The following is a 12,974-nucleotide window of genomic DNA, read 5'->3' on the forward strand; positions in this document are numbered from 1 at the left end:
TGCCCCTTGCGTTTGATGGAGTGGGTGTTCTCAGAATGCTCCAGTTTCCTGAGAGCAGGCCCTCCCTTCACAGATGAAGCAGAGGCGCCTCTCCCGCATCCCCTGTCTGAGTTAATCCACCCTGTGGGTTGGTGATGTTGCTTAAAAAACACTACAGGAGCCTTTGGCTTTGGGTTGCAGAAATTAAAGGAGGCACCCACGCACTTAGCCACGGGCGATGTGTGAGCTCCTGGTGCGTCTGTGTGTCGCCGCCCTGATGTGCGCGTCAGGCTGGTCTGAAGGATAGGGAAGCATGTGAACAGGCCCGCGTCTCCTGAGCAGCTGCCGGCGGCGTACCCGATGGCGAAACAAAAAGTTGATTCACTTAAGTGTCCCTGCGCCCAAAATGGGGGCATCCGCAGTTTGAATTCTAATAGTGAGGAAGCAGGGGTTTGGAGGAGAAGCCCTTTTGGACTTTGGCTCTTGGGAAAAGGGAGGAGGAAAAGAGAAAGGCCACGAGATCCTCTTCAGAAGGCTCTCACACGCAACTTCAGGCATGGAAGCAGCTCTGGAATGTCTCTCCTTTCCATGTTTTCAAGACTAAGAGCAAGGTTAAGAGTGGTATTTGAGAGCTTGCCCTTCCCAGCGATGGCAAGAGAATGATCCCGCCAGCAGTATGCATGTTTCAGGTTCTTTGTCTTAGTGAATTCCCCTCACCTTCCTTAAAAATGTATCCAGGAGTCTGGCTTGAAAGGAATGAAGAGGTCTTCTGCAGAAGGTTCCAGAAAGCTGCTTTTCCTTTCATAACAACTTTCAGTGCATTTGTTTATTGGACTTCTCAGGGCCTGCTCGCCTGTACACCACTTGTCAGCCAGCCTGGTGGGCTGTGATGTGTGGCGAAGGTGGCCCTCGCTGAGGGCAAGATGTGTCATTCCAGGCCCGAGGCCGGTCACACACGTTCTCACTTAGGCCTCTAGCAGCTGGCGGGTGGAAGGCCGCTCCCTCTCGAGCTCAGCAAACCTGGGCCAGCTCATCCTTGTCAGGCTTCCCAGCCCTGAGCCCATTTGTCCCAGAGCAAACAGGAGAGGGCTTTGGGTTGCCGAGGGTTCCGGCGAGTGACACTGGCCACCAGAGCAAAGATACATATGGATGTGAGTGCCCAGACGAGCCCCAGTTTCCAGGCAGTTTTAATTGGGGGAAAAAATCCCTTTGGGCTGAAATCATATCGGCATTGTGATTTCAAAGGCAGCATTTCCAGAGATCAAGCACTTTTTCCCTGTAGTTTAGAAATTTCTGTTCTCAGAACTTTGACCTTGATATAATCAGAAAGCTCAAAGCCCTGCGCATAGGCGAATCTCTCTGTCCGCTCCGTCCCTGAGAAGCAGACAGCGAGCAGCAGGAGCAGTAATGTCCCAATTTTCCAGATGAGGAAATTGAGGTGCAGAGAGAGACACAGGTAGGCTTCTCGGGGCCTCTCCGGGGACCGCAGGGCCACCCCGAGGAAGCCCGGTCTCCCACAGGGGCAGCTTCTCCACATCTGAGGAAAACCGGTTAGGAATAATCCATTAATAGAAAAAGCTGCTTGGTAACAGCAACCTGCATGTGCGCCGTGCCTGCCGGTGGGCCTAGAGTCCTTCCCCCGACGGGAAGGAATGTTCCTGCGATGTGTTGCTGCTGCTGTTTTTATGGTTATGTCTTTGTTATTTGGGGCTGAAATGCCAGTATTTGGAATTGTGAATTTCGCTTTTCAATACTGTTAAAGATGTTAACTCTGATTATAAATAACACGCAGGAAAACCACCTCTTAGAATACGATGGCCAACTGTTAGGTTGCTTTGTGTTGTTTTTTAAACATCCTACCAAGATCCAGTGCCTGCAACCTGATAAGTAAATAGCCAGGGATTTACCTGAATGGTCTGTCTGCCTTCTTGAGAAAATTGCGCTTTCTCTTCTGATGGACAGCGTCGCGTTGATGAATCATAGCTGTTGCCCCAATGTCATTGTGACCTACAAGGGGACGCTGGCAGAAGTGAGAGCTGTACAGGAAATCAGCCCGGGAGACGAGGTGAGTGCGTGGCCCCCGGGGGCTGTGGCTGTGTGCTTCACACAGCTGGGTTCAAAGGCAGGGTGGAAAAATCAGTGCGGCCTCCCCGGAGGAGATGGGCTGTGAATGGTTCCGGCAGATACGGTGTTTCCGCCTGCAGGCCCCGCAGGGTGAGTGATCACACCTGTGACCTGTGGCTTGGAGTCCCACACTTCTGCCTTCCAGTTTGGTGCTCACCATTTCCATATGTGGCTAAGAAAACAGGAAAGAAGTGATTTGAGCTAAATTCCTTACAGAGATTTATAGAGACGTACAGAGAAAAGAGTCTACCCAAATGACCCAAACGGAATTTTGGAACCTCTTCAGAATCTCTGTATTTCTTTCTTTCTTTTTCTTTTTTTTTTCTTTTTTTCTTTTTCTTTGTCCTGAGAGAGAGAGAGCAAGGATGAACTGGGGAGGGGCAGAGAGAGAGAGAGAGAGAGAGTCCCACACAGGTTCTGCACTGTCAGCACAGAGCCCAACATGGGGCTCGAACTCAGGAACCGTGAGATCATGACCTGAGCTGAAATCAAGAGTCAGATGCTTAACCGACCGAGCCGCCCAGGCGCCCCAAGAGTCTCTGTATTTCTGTTGCCAAATAATTGAGCTTGAGCTTTTTCTTTCCCGGTAGTGAATCTCCCCTCAAAAGGTCAACACCACTGTTCCCTCAAGAGACAAAAAGCAGCCGACCAGTAAAGTAGCTGGAGAGTTGAAACTGCAAATGACACATCAGCGTTTCACAGCCCATCAATTCCACACCTGAACTCCAGAGAGACCAGTTTTGAGGAATGCAGTTCAGGTGGTGGTTTGTACAGGCAGGGCAAGTAGAGGCCGTCTGTGGGCGAGAGGTCTCCTCCTTGACTCAGGGACGTGGAGATGACCAGGTGTTGGGTCACCTGCACAGCGATTCCCTCCACTTTCCCATGGAGGCGCTGCCTCCGTGACTACCTTCTAAGACGCCTCACCTCCAGGAGGCTTGACAAGGCTGCTCAGGGCTGCTCTGCAAATTGTTAGATGAATGCTTTGTGTCCTTAAGGGAATAGTCAAATCCCTAACAAGGAGGACACATGGATTTGTAGTCACACCCTTTAACGTCAGTGTCTCCAGTGCCGTTTTAAGGTGTGTGTCTGGATATTTAAAATTGTAAAAACTGTGATCAGTTTGCTTTGGCTTCTCTGGAAGTTGTTAACCAGCCCACAGCTGAAGTAGGGCCTGAAGTCCAGGACACAGACTAGACTTCCTGTTGTTCGCTTCATTGATCATGATGAGGGTACCCTGTTTTGGATTGGGGCACCTTGGCTTCTAGATGTCTTCTGACTACCCCGATGCCTCTTCTGTTAAAACACGCAATCTCAGCCCGTCAGAAATTGAGTCACTGGGCTCCGGCTGGCTGCAAACTGAGCAGTCACCTAGCCCGGCTCTGTCTGGCTCAAGCAGCGACACTGAGCGGCCTCTGTCGCCACCTTCTGGGCCCTGATGTTTGTTGCGTCTTGTGTCCATCAATCATTTCAAAGAACCGAGGCCGCTCTGGCCCCGTGAGGCCGGGCAGGGCTGGCACCGGCTGTAGGTTTGCCCTCGCGCCCCGAAAGATCTGAAATGCGGTGACCCTGCTTTGGGGAAGTCACGGCCTTGGGGGAGACTTGCCCTTCAAAGAGGGTGTCAGATGAGCTGCAGGGTCTTCAGTGCTGCCCTTCGGGCCGGGGAGAGCTTGGCTTGGCGGCGCCTGCGAGCACCTAGCCCCGTGCGGGGGTCCCCCGCCTGCCTGCCGGTGCCCGAGGTTACTGGCACGCGGACGGCTCTGTGACATCCATCTGTTCAGTCAGACATTTGCCTGATGGCGTGGGATGAGCCACGAGTGCCGTCCCAGTGAGTAGATAATGGACAGTTAAATGCCCGTCTCCTCCATATGCTCCGAGCCCCGGTTATAGACCCCATTCGAAAAACAGCAAGGATGGGAGAATCCCCTGAGCCCAGAGGCAAGACTTTCCAAGTTCCCTGGCCCAGCTGGTGTCCTGGCGGCTGTGTCCTGCCCGTGCTGACGTGTCCCGCCTGCTGGGCCCAGCGTCTCATCCCGTTGCCAGCCGGTGGACGGGACCCCGTCGGTGTGTGTGCGTCCGGGCTCCCCTCCGCCCAGCGGCGCATCCGCACCGGCCCAGCTATGGGAGCGAAGATGATACAGAAAGGCCAGGCAGGGACAGGCCAGGGCCAATCTCAAGGTTGAGTAGGGTCGTTGCCCAGTGGGGTCTTTGCTTCTACACACGTGATGGCGTCCTGTGCTGCTGGGACAAGTGCACAGCTCACGGTCTTTGGGGAGGAAGCAGTGGAGAGGCTTTCGACTCTCCAGTCTCCTGTTTGGGGGGGCTCCTGGATTCTCCAGAAGGTGGGAAGAGAGGCCCCTCCTCTCCGTCACAAGGAGGCGGACACCCCTAGAGGACTGTCGACGTTAAAGAATTCAGTGGGCTGAGGGGAAGACACGTCCCACGTTGTGGCTTGCTCAGTGCTCGTCCCTGTAAGCGCCGCAGAGCCACGGGAAGGGCGGGGAGTGGGTTTACCTGTTGCAGCCTGCGCTGTCCGCTTTTGGACCCTCCCCCCAGGTGTTCACCAGCTACATTGACCTCCTGTACCCCACCGAAGACAGGAATGACCGGCTGAGGGACTCCTACTTCTTCACCTGCCAGTGTCAAGAGTGCACCACCAAAGACAAGGTAGCCCCCCGCCCCGCTCCCGATTGGGTAAAGGTGCCGCCCATACCCTGCATCTCAGGACCTCGCTGCCAGTCGGGCGACCTGTCTGACTCGGGGGGTCTCCTCCTACGGGATTCCTCACCCGTCTTGCTAAGGCGGCTAGAAGGAAGCCAGTTACACCAGGTCTGTGTTCAGACCTGATTGTCACAGCTGACGAGAACGTTCCCATTTCACTGTGCAAATAAGAGGAGGATTTGCCAAATGGCTGTTTCTTGAAAAGAACTGGCTGCTCAGAAGAGAGGGAAGGGAAGGAGCACACGAGAGGCTTTCTGGCCTCTTCATGAGAATAAGGAAGGTTTTCCCTGGCATCGCCAATATTGTTTTGTCTATGCCACCCTTCTTATTCTCTTGATTCATAGACATGTGGACACACATATCTGCCCATAGCGAACATACTCTAAGTGTGCAGCCTGGATAAAGATTGTCTAGAAAATTTATATATTTATATTTTTTGATGTTGATTTATTTTGAGCAAGAGAGAGTGCATGAGCAGGGGAGGGGCAGGGATACAGGGAGAGAGAGAGAATCCCAAGCAGGCTCCGTACTGTCCGTGCAGAGCCGGACGTGGGGCTTGATCCCACGAACTGCGAGATCATGACCTGAGCCGAAAACAAGAGTCAGATGCTTAACCGCCTGAGCCACCCCAGTGCTCCTAGAAAATTAATTTTTTTTTTGTTTTTTTGCAAAAAGGAGACAGAGTACTAGGTTTCCCTTAGATGCGTTGCCTGATTTCCTTCCATTCTTTTGTAACTTTAGGATGGGCAAGCCTCAGGGTGTACTATATGAGGGGCTTCCCCGTCAGTGTAGTCTCCATGGGAGGTAACACCCTGCACTTGTGGGCGTTTTCTTCAGGATAAGGCCAAGGTGGAAATCCGGAAGCTCAGCGATCCACCAAAGGCAGAAACCATCCGTGACATGGTCAGATACGCACGCAATGTCATCGAGGAGTTCCGGAGGGCCAAGCACTACAAATATATCCTTTACAGCTGTCCGGGAGTTTACTGCCCCTCGCCTGCAAGGGGTGCTGGAGGGCTGGGAAGAGGGAGCGAAGAAGGGCGCGTGGAAGGGCAGGAAGAATGGCTGCCGGCAGACTTGGGAAGAGTTACTGACCACCCAGGACTTGGAGTCAGCCACGTCCAAGTTCGCTGATGTTGATTTCATCTTCTTTCTCCTCGTTTCACTAGTTGGGTCAGGAGCCGGGTGTGGTGGAAGAGTTTTATTTGTGCTAAGCTGTGGGGAAGAGTTCCTTGACGGCCCTCATTGGTGGTGTGTCATAGGCGAGTGCAGTGCGGAGGGCTTTGCCTACATTATCGTACCCCATCCTCACGGGGACACATAAGGCCACACAGTGCTGCCATTGCCAGGTAGCAGATGGGAACGGACTCTTAGATAGCAAGTGATTTGCCCACAGGACAGAACCCACCAGGATTTTGCCCCAGCTCTGCTGGCTACCATAACCCATGTTCTTAACCATTACATTCTAGCATTTTCTTGGGTTGAAAAGGCATCACATTTACACTGGGGGAGGGGAAATCTAAAAGCAGTGGAGGAAATTGGAGAAAGGCACATTTTTTTTTTTTCTCAGCATCAAAAAGAACTTTGCCACAGTGGGGACTTTTTCTTCAGAAATGCTTCAACCAAAGTGCTGAGCTTGGGTGAAGGTTGAAATTTAACTAGGAGGTTGAGATTTGTGATCCTAAGCGTGGTTTACAGCTGACCTGAGGGTCTGTTCCCTGTGGTTAAGTTTTCAAATTGTGTTTGATACTTGAGGTCTAACAGTTTTTTACTGGAGTTCGTTTCTTTAAGAAAAACTACATTTCTTTAAGAAAAAGTAATTGCAGGGGCGCCTGGGTGGCTCAGTCGGTTAAGCCCTGACTTTGACTCAGGTCATGAACTCGCGTTTTGTGAGTTCGAGCCCCGTGTCGGGTTCTGTGCTGACAGCTCAGAGCCTGGATCCTGCTTCAGATTCTGTCTCCTTCTCTCTGTCTTTCCCCACTCACACTCTGTCTCTCTCTCTCTCTCCCTCTCTCTCAAAAATAAACATTAAGACAAGATTGTTCAAAGAAAAAGATAATTGCCTTTCACTTTTGCTTGGCTTTCTGTAATTGACTTTTGCAGAGGGTGAGGGCAGGGGCGGAGTGGATGCAGTAACTGCTTGAACCCGGCCTCGGGAACTGCCCTTTCCTTGACACCAGAGCACCGCCTAGTGAGCTGCTGGAGATCTGCGAGCTCAGCCAGGAGAAGATGAGCTCCGTGTTTGAGGACAGCAACGTGTACATGTTGCACATGATGTACCAGGCCATGGGCGTCTGCTTGTACACGCAGGACTGGGAAGGAGCCCTGCGCTACGGACAGAAGATCATTAAGCCCTACAGGTGATGGCAGCGGCCGGTTCCCATCGCCGTAGCGGGGAATGGAATTTGGTGCTTTGAAATGTGTGCCGTGGCTGTTTTGTTTCCTGGCTGCGCCGAGTCGGAACATGCCGAGAACAGCTTTCTCCTGCTGCAGCCACAGCTGGAGGCGCAGGTGCGGGGTGCTGCCCCATCAGGCCCGGCCTGTTCCCTCCACTGCCTGCAGGAGAACACTTGCGGTGGCGGGGGGCGGGGGGTGAGGCTAGGAAGGGGGTGCCGGGGCCAGAGCCCTCCCAGGACCTCTCCAGGGCGCTGTGTCCAAAGTAGTTAATTCAGATCAGGATTAAAATTAACCACCGGCTTCATTTTCCTCCCGTGCCTTCCATGTCAGACACACTTCTTAACCGGTACGCGGTGCTCTCACGTCCCTCCTTTTCCATTGTTACTCACACCTCCCCCTTCTTGTGTTTTTTTTTAAAGTGCTGCCCAGTTTGCAGATGGGGAGATGCTGGGAGCCTTGAGTTGGCTCTGGTCATCCATTATCCACCTCCCCCTGCCCCCGGCTCTGAATACAGCAAGTTGGATTTTAACTTACAGTAATAATGAATGTCAGCCCCGGGGAAGTTTCCTGTCGAGGGTTTTTAAACCTTAAAATGTGTGACAGATGGAGGTCATGGCAGTGTCCTCTGGCTCCGATTAGCCATTTCAGGGCTGGGATGGCCTAGATCTTATCAGTGGGGCACTTGTTAAACACAGTTACATTGTGCATTCATAGGGACTCCCCCGGACCAAGTGGCCCGGAATCTCTGGGCATTAGCTCTAAAATCCCTGTGCCCTGGAAGCACCCCCGGCGTTTCTCCTGGGGTTGAGAAGCCCCCAGTTCTCCCTCCCTATCTAAGGTTGGGGACTGTAAAGCTTGTGTCTGGTCTGGATTTCCACTGCCTTCCCCTTCCCCTGTGCTGCCCTGATTAGCCATCAGGGGGAGCTCAAGGGAAGCCAGCGCCTAAAATCTGTTCTTAGAAACAATTGGCTACATCACAGACTGTCTCACAGCCTGTCTTCTTCCTGGGGTGGGTGACAGTCCTCTGGTCTCCTGCACACAGCCTTCTGTGAGATCTAGAGGGAGGGAGGGAGGGAAGGGGTGATAGAGAAAGAATGAGTGAGATAATCTTAGCGTTGTGGTTCCTCTCGCCACTGGGCCCTGCTCTACTGGACGCTTCCTTAGCTTGGTGAGCCCCTCCCGGAGGCCAGCTCTGGCCTTCTGTGGGGCCGCCGGCACCAGCGCTCCCTCAGGGCGGCGTGCTGCCTACCCAGGAACACAGAACGCGTCGTCTTGTGTGCATGGATGGTGGGGGTAGAGCTGTACAGACGGGTCTGTAAATAAACGCCTACCCACACACATACGTTCTCTCGCCTCCTCCTGTCTCACCCACGAGCTGCCGCCTGCTCCTTCCTAGGCAGGCCCGACCAGTCAGCCTTCAGTTAAAACAGAGAGAGAATAGGGCGGCGAGTGGCTCAGTCAGTTAAGCGTCCCCGTTCTTGAGTTTGGCTCAGGTCGTGATCTCGCAGTTCGGGACATCGAGCCCCACATCGGGCTCTGCCCCAACAGTGCGGGGCCTGCTTGGCGTTCTCTCTCTCTTTCTCTCAAAATAAATTAATAATCTTAAAAAGAAAATAGCTCCCACTCCCCAAAATTGTTCCCTGCTTTTGAAAACAAAACAGAGAGAACAACTACTGTATCTAAAGCTCTCTGCTGGACAACAGAAAGCAAATCCAGAAGAAGAAGGTGTTCTGACTTCAGAGAGCTGACAGCTTTGTTAAAGCAAGTGATAACCGAGTGTGACAGAAAGTTGGGGCCTTGAGGCACATGCGCGTGTGTATATTCTTGGGTGTTCTTTTAATGTGAGGGGAGAGGCCTAATGTCCTCATAAATAGGGGAGTCACTTTGAGAGAGGTTTTCCCAGTGCCCTGCTTTGAGTGCACCTAAAACAAAAACCCGGACTGGGATTGCATGCGGTGTTTTCATCATTTTTGTGTAGGGTTTCTCCTGCGGGTTTGATGTGGCTTTTCAGAAACACACACACTTGCATGAAATGAAGTGCGTCTGTGCTTAGGGCCGAACCATCCAAGCATCCTCCCAGAATCTGCCAGGGCCCGGAGGAGCCCGGCGGCCGTGGGCGCGGGCCCCTGGCTCGGCAGCCTTTGAGGGTNCTCTGTACTCCCTCAACGTGGCCTCCATGTGGCTGAAGCTGGGGCGGCTGTACATGGGCCTGGAAAACAAAGCTGCTGGAGAGAAAGCCCTGAAGAAGGTGCGTCTGCGACATGAGGTGGGGGGGTCCCTTCGGCTCCTGCCCTCGCGCCTGACCGGGCTGAGTGACCGAAGTCATGGAGAACTACCCGGCTCTTGGCTCCCGTCTGGCGGAGAAGTGGGAGGTGGGGCGGGGTGGGGGTGGGGTGTTGGGCAGGTCAGGGTACAGTAAGTGGTGGAGCCTTTGCCTGGTCTGCATCCGGGCCTCCCTTGGGGAAGGGGGTGCTCACAGTGAGTGAGAGGGGCTGGCTGTGACTCTAGGCACAGCCCGAGCCTGGGGGCAGGGGGTGCCACGGCCCACGGGAAGCCCTGGACGTGGACAGAGGCCGCGGATGGGTCAGGAGACTGGCCAGGGAATCTTCCACGTGTCTGCCTTCAGGATTTGGATTTATGCTGCCCAGTGGAAGTGAAATCAAGGCAGTTGGATATAGAGAGTTCCTCAGGAGTACGATTACGCATTTGCGTTTCTAAAACAGTGAAGAACCACCATCAGGTGGTTTGTCAAGAACCAGTTGCATGCCAGGACGCTTTTAACTCTCCCAGAAATGATAGAGGTTTTCCTGATAGAAAAATGGAGGTTTAGTCTGAGGCCTTCATTTAGACTGGGTCTTCCGGAGTCAAAAGCCTCCGGTCCACTTGCCCCGGCTGTGACCAGCACACAGGGGATGCCAGGACCCGGGCAGTATGTGGCTCCTCGGCATTTGACTGCTCTTTGCTGCCGGTGGTTGAGGGGGCCGGGCCCTGACCTTGCACCTTACACTAGCTAGAGTCACCGTCCTGAATATTGATTCTCGTTCTTTACGTAGAAGTGGACAGTTGAGGAAATGTAATCCTTGGGTCAGTCTCTTGACTCCTGTAAGAGAATGTCCATAAAAGTTGGGGCCAGATTCCCCGTATCTTCCTAATAGACCACTTGGGAAGATGGTATTCAGTTCCACATCCCAAATGGAAAGGTCCAGGCCCCACCAGGCTAGCACTGTGAGCTAAGCATACGTTCTGGTTTTACACCATAGAATTTATCTCCTGAGAGAACAGATTTGTTGCCTTGGTGAGCCGAGGAAGAGTGGACCCGTGAGTCACAGTTGCACAGTGTGGGTATGTGATCAGTGAAGGGCGAAGTAGCTCTGAGCAAGGACTGTGAGTTGTGAAGTGAACATAGCAGAGGCATTTAAACAAGATGTTCTCTAAGGTCTGGAAAGCTCACACTGTTCCGTGGCCTGCCTTGTTTTGGTTTGAGATTTAGGAAGAGAATGGTACAATAGAAAAGATTATCCATCAGAGTCATGGGCCGTCAAAAATTCCCTGTTTGTAAAGTGGCAATAATTGAAGTTTTTCTATCATGAGTCACAGAGTTGAAGACAAAACAAATTCTTACAGGTAACATTTGATACATACTTCCTCTATGCTGGACACCATTCTATACACTGTATATGTACTAACAACTCAGAGGTAGACATCATTCTGATTTTGCAGATGAGGAAGATGAGGTGCGGAGTAGTCAGTTGCCCAAGGTCACCCAGCTGGGAAGTGATGGAGGCACGGGCATCTCTTCCGGTTAATATTCCCTCACTATAAAGACGCCTTATTAAATATGTTCTCTCCAGGTTCCTCCAGTGGAAGCTGCAACAGCTTTGAAGTTGGTTCTTTTTTTTTTTTTTTTTTTTTAAGAGTGTGTGTTACAAGGAAAGTATGTACTTTTTGAAAGGGAAAATGAGCAGTGTAGACTAAAATCAAAACAGGTTCAGTGTGAAGTTCACGGTGGCCTTTTCTGTTCCGGCATCGCGTTTACTGGGTTGAGAACAAATAATTCTATCCCTACAGCATTTTCTATGGCAAGATCTAGTCTAAAGTCATGAGATCACTTTTTCTGTATCATGGCTTCAGCTGTTGTAGAATGCTGTACTCAGTGGTACGGACTGCATGGGTGACTAGTTGGTATTCAGGTAATCTTGTCTATTAAAAAAAAAAGAAAGAAACAAAAAAAGACTCTGGAAGAGAACATGGCTATAAGAGCCAGGATGTACCCTGTACATCGAAGGGGTGCAGGTGGGAGGGAGGGTGCCATCTTTTGGGCTCTCAACCCTTTCCTGTTTCTGTCTTTCCTAGGCCATTGCGATAATGGAAGTAGCTCACGGCAAAGACCATCCATACATTTCCGAGATCAAACAGGAAATTGACAGCCACTGAAACTACGCTTATGTGTTAGTTTTTATTTAAATGCTAGTGCAGAAGCCCTTCAAGGATTTGAAAATTTCATCCAATGTGTACGCATCACTCCCACATTTCTGTAAAATCATTGGAATGAAAAACACTACCTGTCCTTAGACAATGGCTTCCCTGGAAATTGGTCTTAATCTTTAATCTTAATGCCAAAATAACCTTTGAATGCTTTTGTTTCCCCCCTAAGAGATAATGGCATGGTTTTAAATATTATCATATACTTTGGACAGAGTGAATTAAAAAATGTGATTCTTTTTCCCCTTTGTGCCTATTATGATCTGAACAAACCTGGACGATGAAAGAGAATAAAAAAGATAATGGTATCGAAAGTTTGTCTTCTGTCTGCGGGGAGGATTTCAAAGCGGCGGTGGGAGCCGGGTGTGGGTGTGTGGGCGTGGGGGGCAGGCAGCCACTTAGCCCACAGGGGCTCTCAGGGATCATTGCCTGTGGAGGAGGCGAGAGAGAGGTGCAATTAAGTGATCTGCATGCCCGCCCCCCACACTCCCGGGCGGGAGAGAAAATGTGTCTGTCTTGAGTCATGGGTCTAGAATCTGGAATCCCTTGCTTGCCTAAGCATAAAGGTGCACCTTGCATGCATGGCTTTCTTGGCTTCCTCCCCCACCCCCCATCTGTCTGAAAGCAGACTTTCCATTTCTCATTCTGTTGACTCTTCTATGCAGTGTGTCCTTGTTTGGAAACATTCCAGAGTAAGCTTGAGAAGGAAAAAAACATTTTTTCCTTACCAGCTCTGTGTTACTACTGAGCAAACACTGATCCCTCCCCGTGCAGCCGGCAGGAAACCGGCTCCCCCCAGCCTGGATGGCAGCAACCCGGGGACTGTTTGTTAGCAACCGCCGCGAAGGGCAGGGCTGGGGCCAGGCGTGCTTGGGGTGCAGGGGTGTTTCCCAGGGGAGTTTCCTGCCGTCCAAAGTGAGGAACTTCCCCATTAGGTAATAATTAAAGCCCGTAGAGTTTACACTTCAGCTTTCATATCATGATCTGCAGGCGGCTGGAACAGCTGAATGCTATACATTACCCTTCCTGCTTCATTGACACACCCACACGTGTCTCACACCCACACGCGTGTCTTGCACACAGTTAACGGCACACAGTGGGATGCAGCAGCCAGAATACATTGTCTTACTCAGAGAAGTGCAGTAAGATGCTTATTGAACACCTACTATATGCAGAACACGGCATGGCCCTCCATGTGCAGGGATGAGTTAGGCATGGTCCCGGCTCCAGGGGGTTTCACGGTTTAAGAAAAGACTACTTTACTCTGTAGCTAA

General features: G+C 51.6%; 1 protein-coding gene across 1 annotated transcript in view; it reads left to right on the plus strand.

Moving 5' to 3' along the window:
- The window catches only part of SMYD2 (SET and MYND domain containing 2), a 39,701-nt gene extending 32,380 nt beyond the window's left edge, over nucleotides 1-7,321 (plus strand). Inside the window, exons 7-10 of the mRNA XM_077763208.1 lie at nucleotides 1,942-2,044; nucleotides 4,657-4,767; nucleotides 5,659-5,779; nucleotides 7,007-7,321. Coding sequence (XP_077619334.1) covers nucleotides 1,942-2,044; nucleotides 4,657-4,767; nucleotides 5,659-5,779; nucleotides 7,007-7,185 — 514 coding nt within the window. The 3' untranslated portion in view covers nucleotides 7,186-7,321. The remainder of the gene's footprint in view (nucleotides 1-1,941; nucleotides 2,045-4,656; nucleotides 4,768-5,658; nucleotides 5,780-7,006) is intronic.
- The last annotated feature ends 5,653 nt before the right edge of the window (nucleotides 7,322-12,974 follow it).

The sequence above is a fragment of the Crocuta crocuta genome, unplaced genomic scaffold (assembly GCF_008692635.1).
Source record: "Crocuta crocuta isolate KB4526 unplaced genomic scaffold, BGI_CrCroc_1.0 scaffold3, whole genome shotgun sequence".
NCBI classification, from domain to species: Eukaryota; Metazoa; Chordata; class Mammalia; order Carnivora; family Hyaenidae; genus Crocuta; species Crocuta crocuta.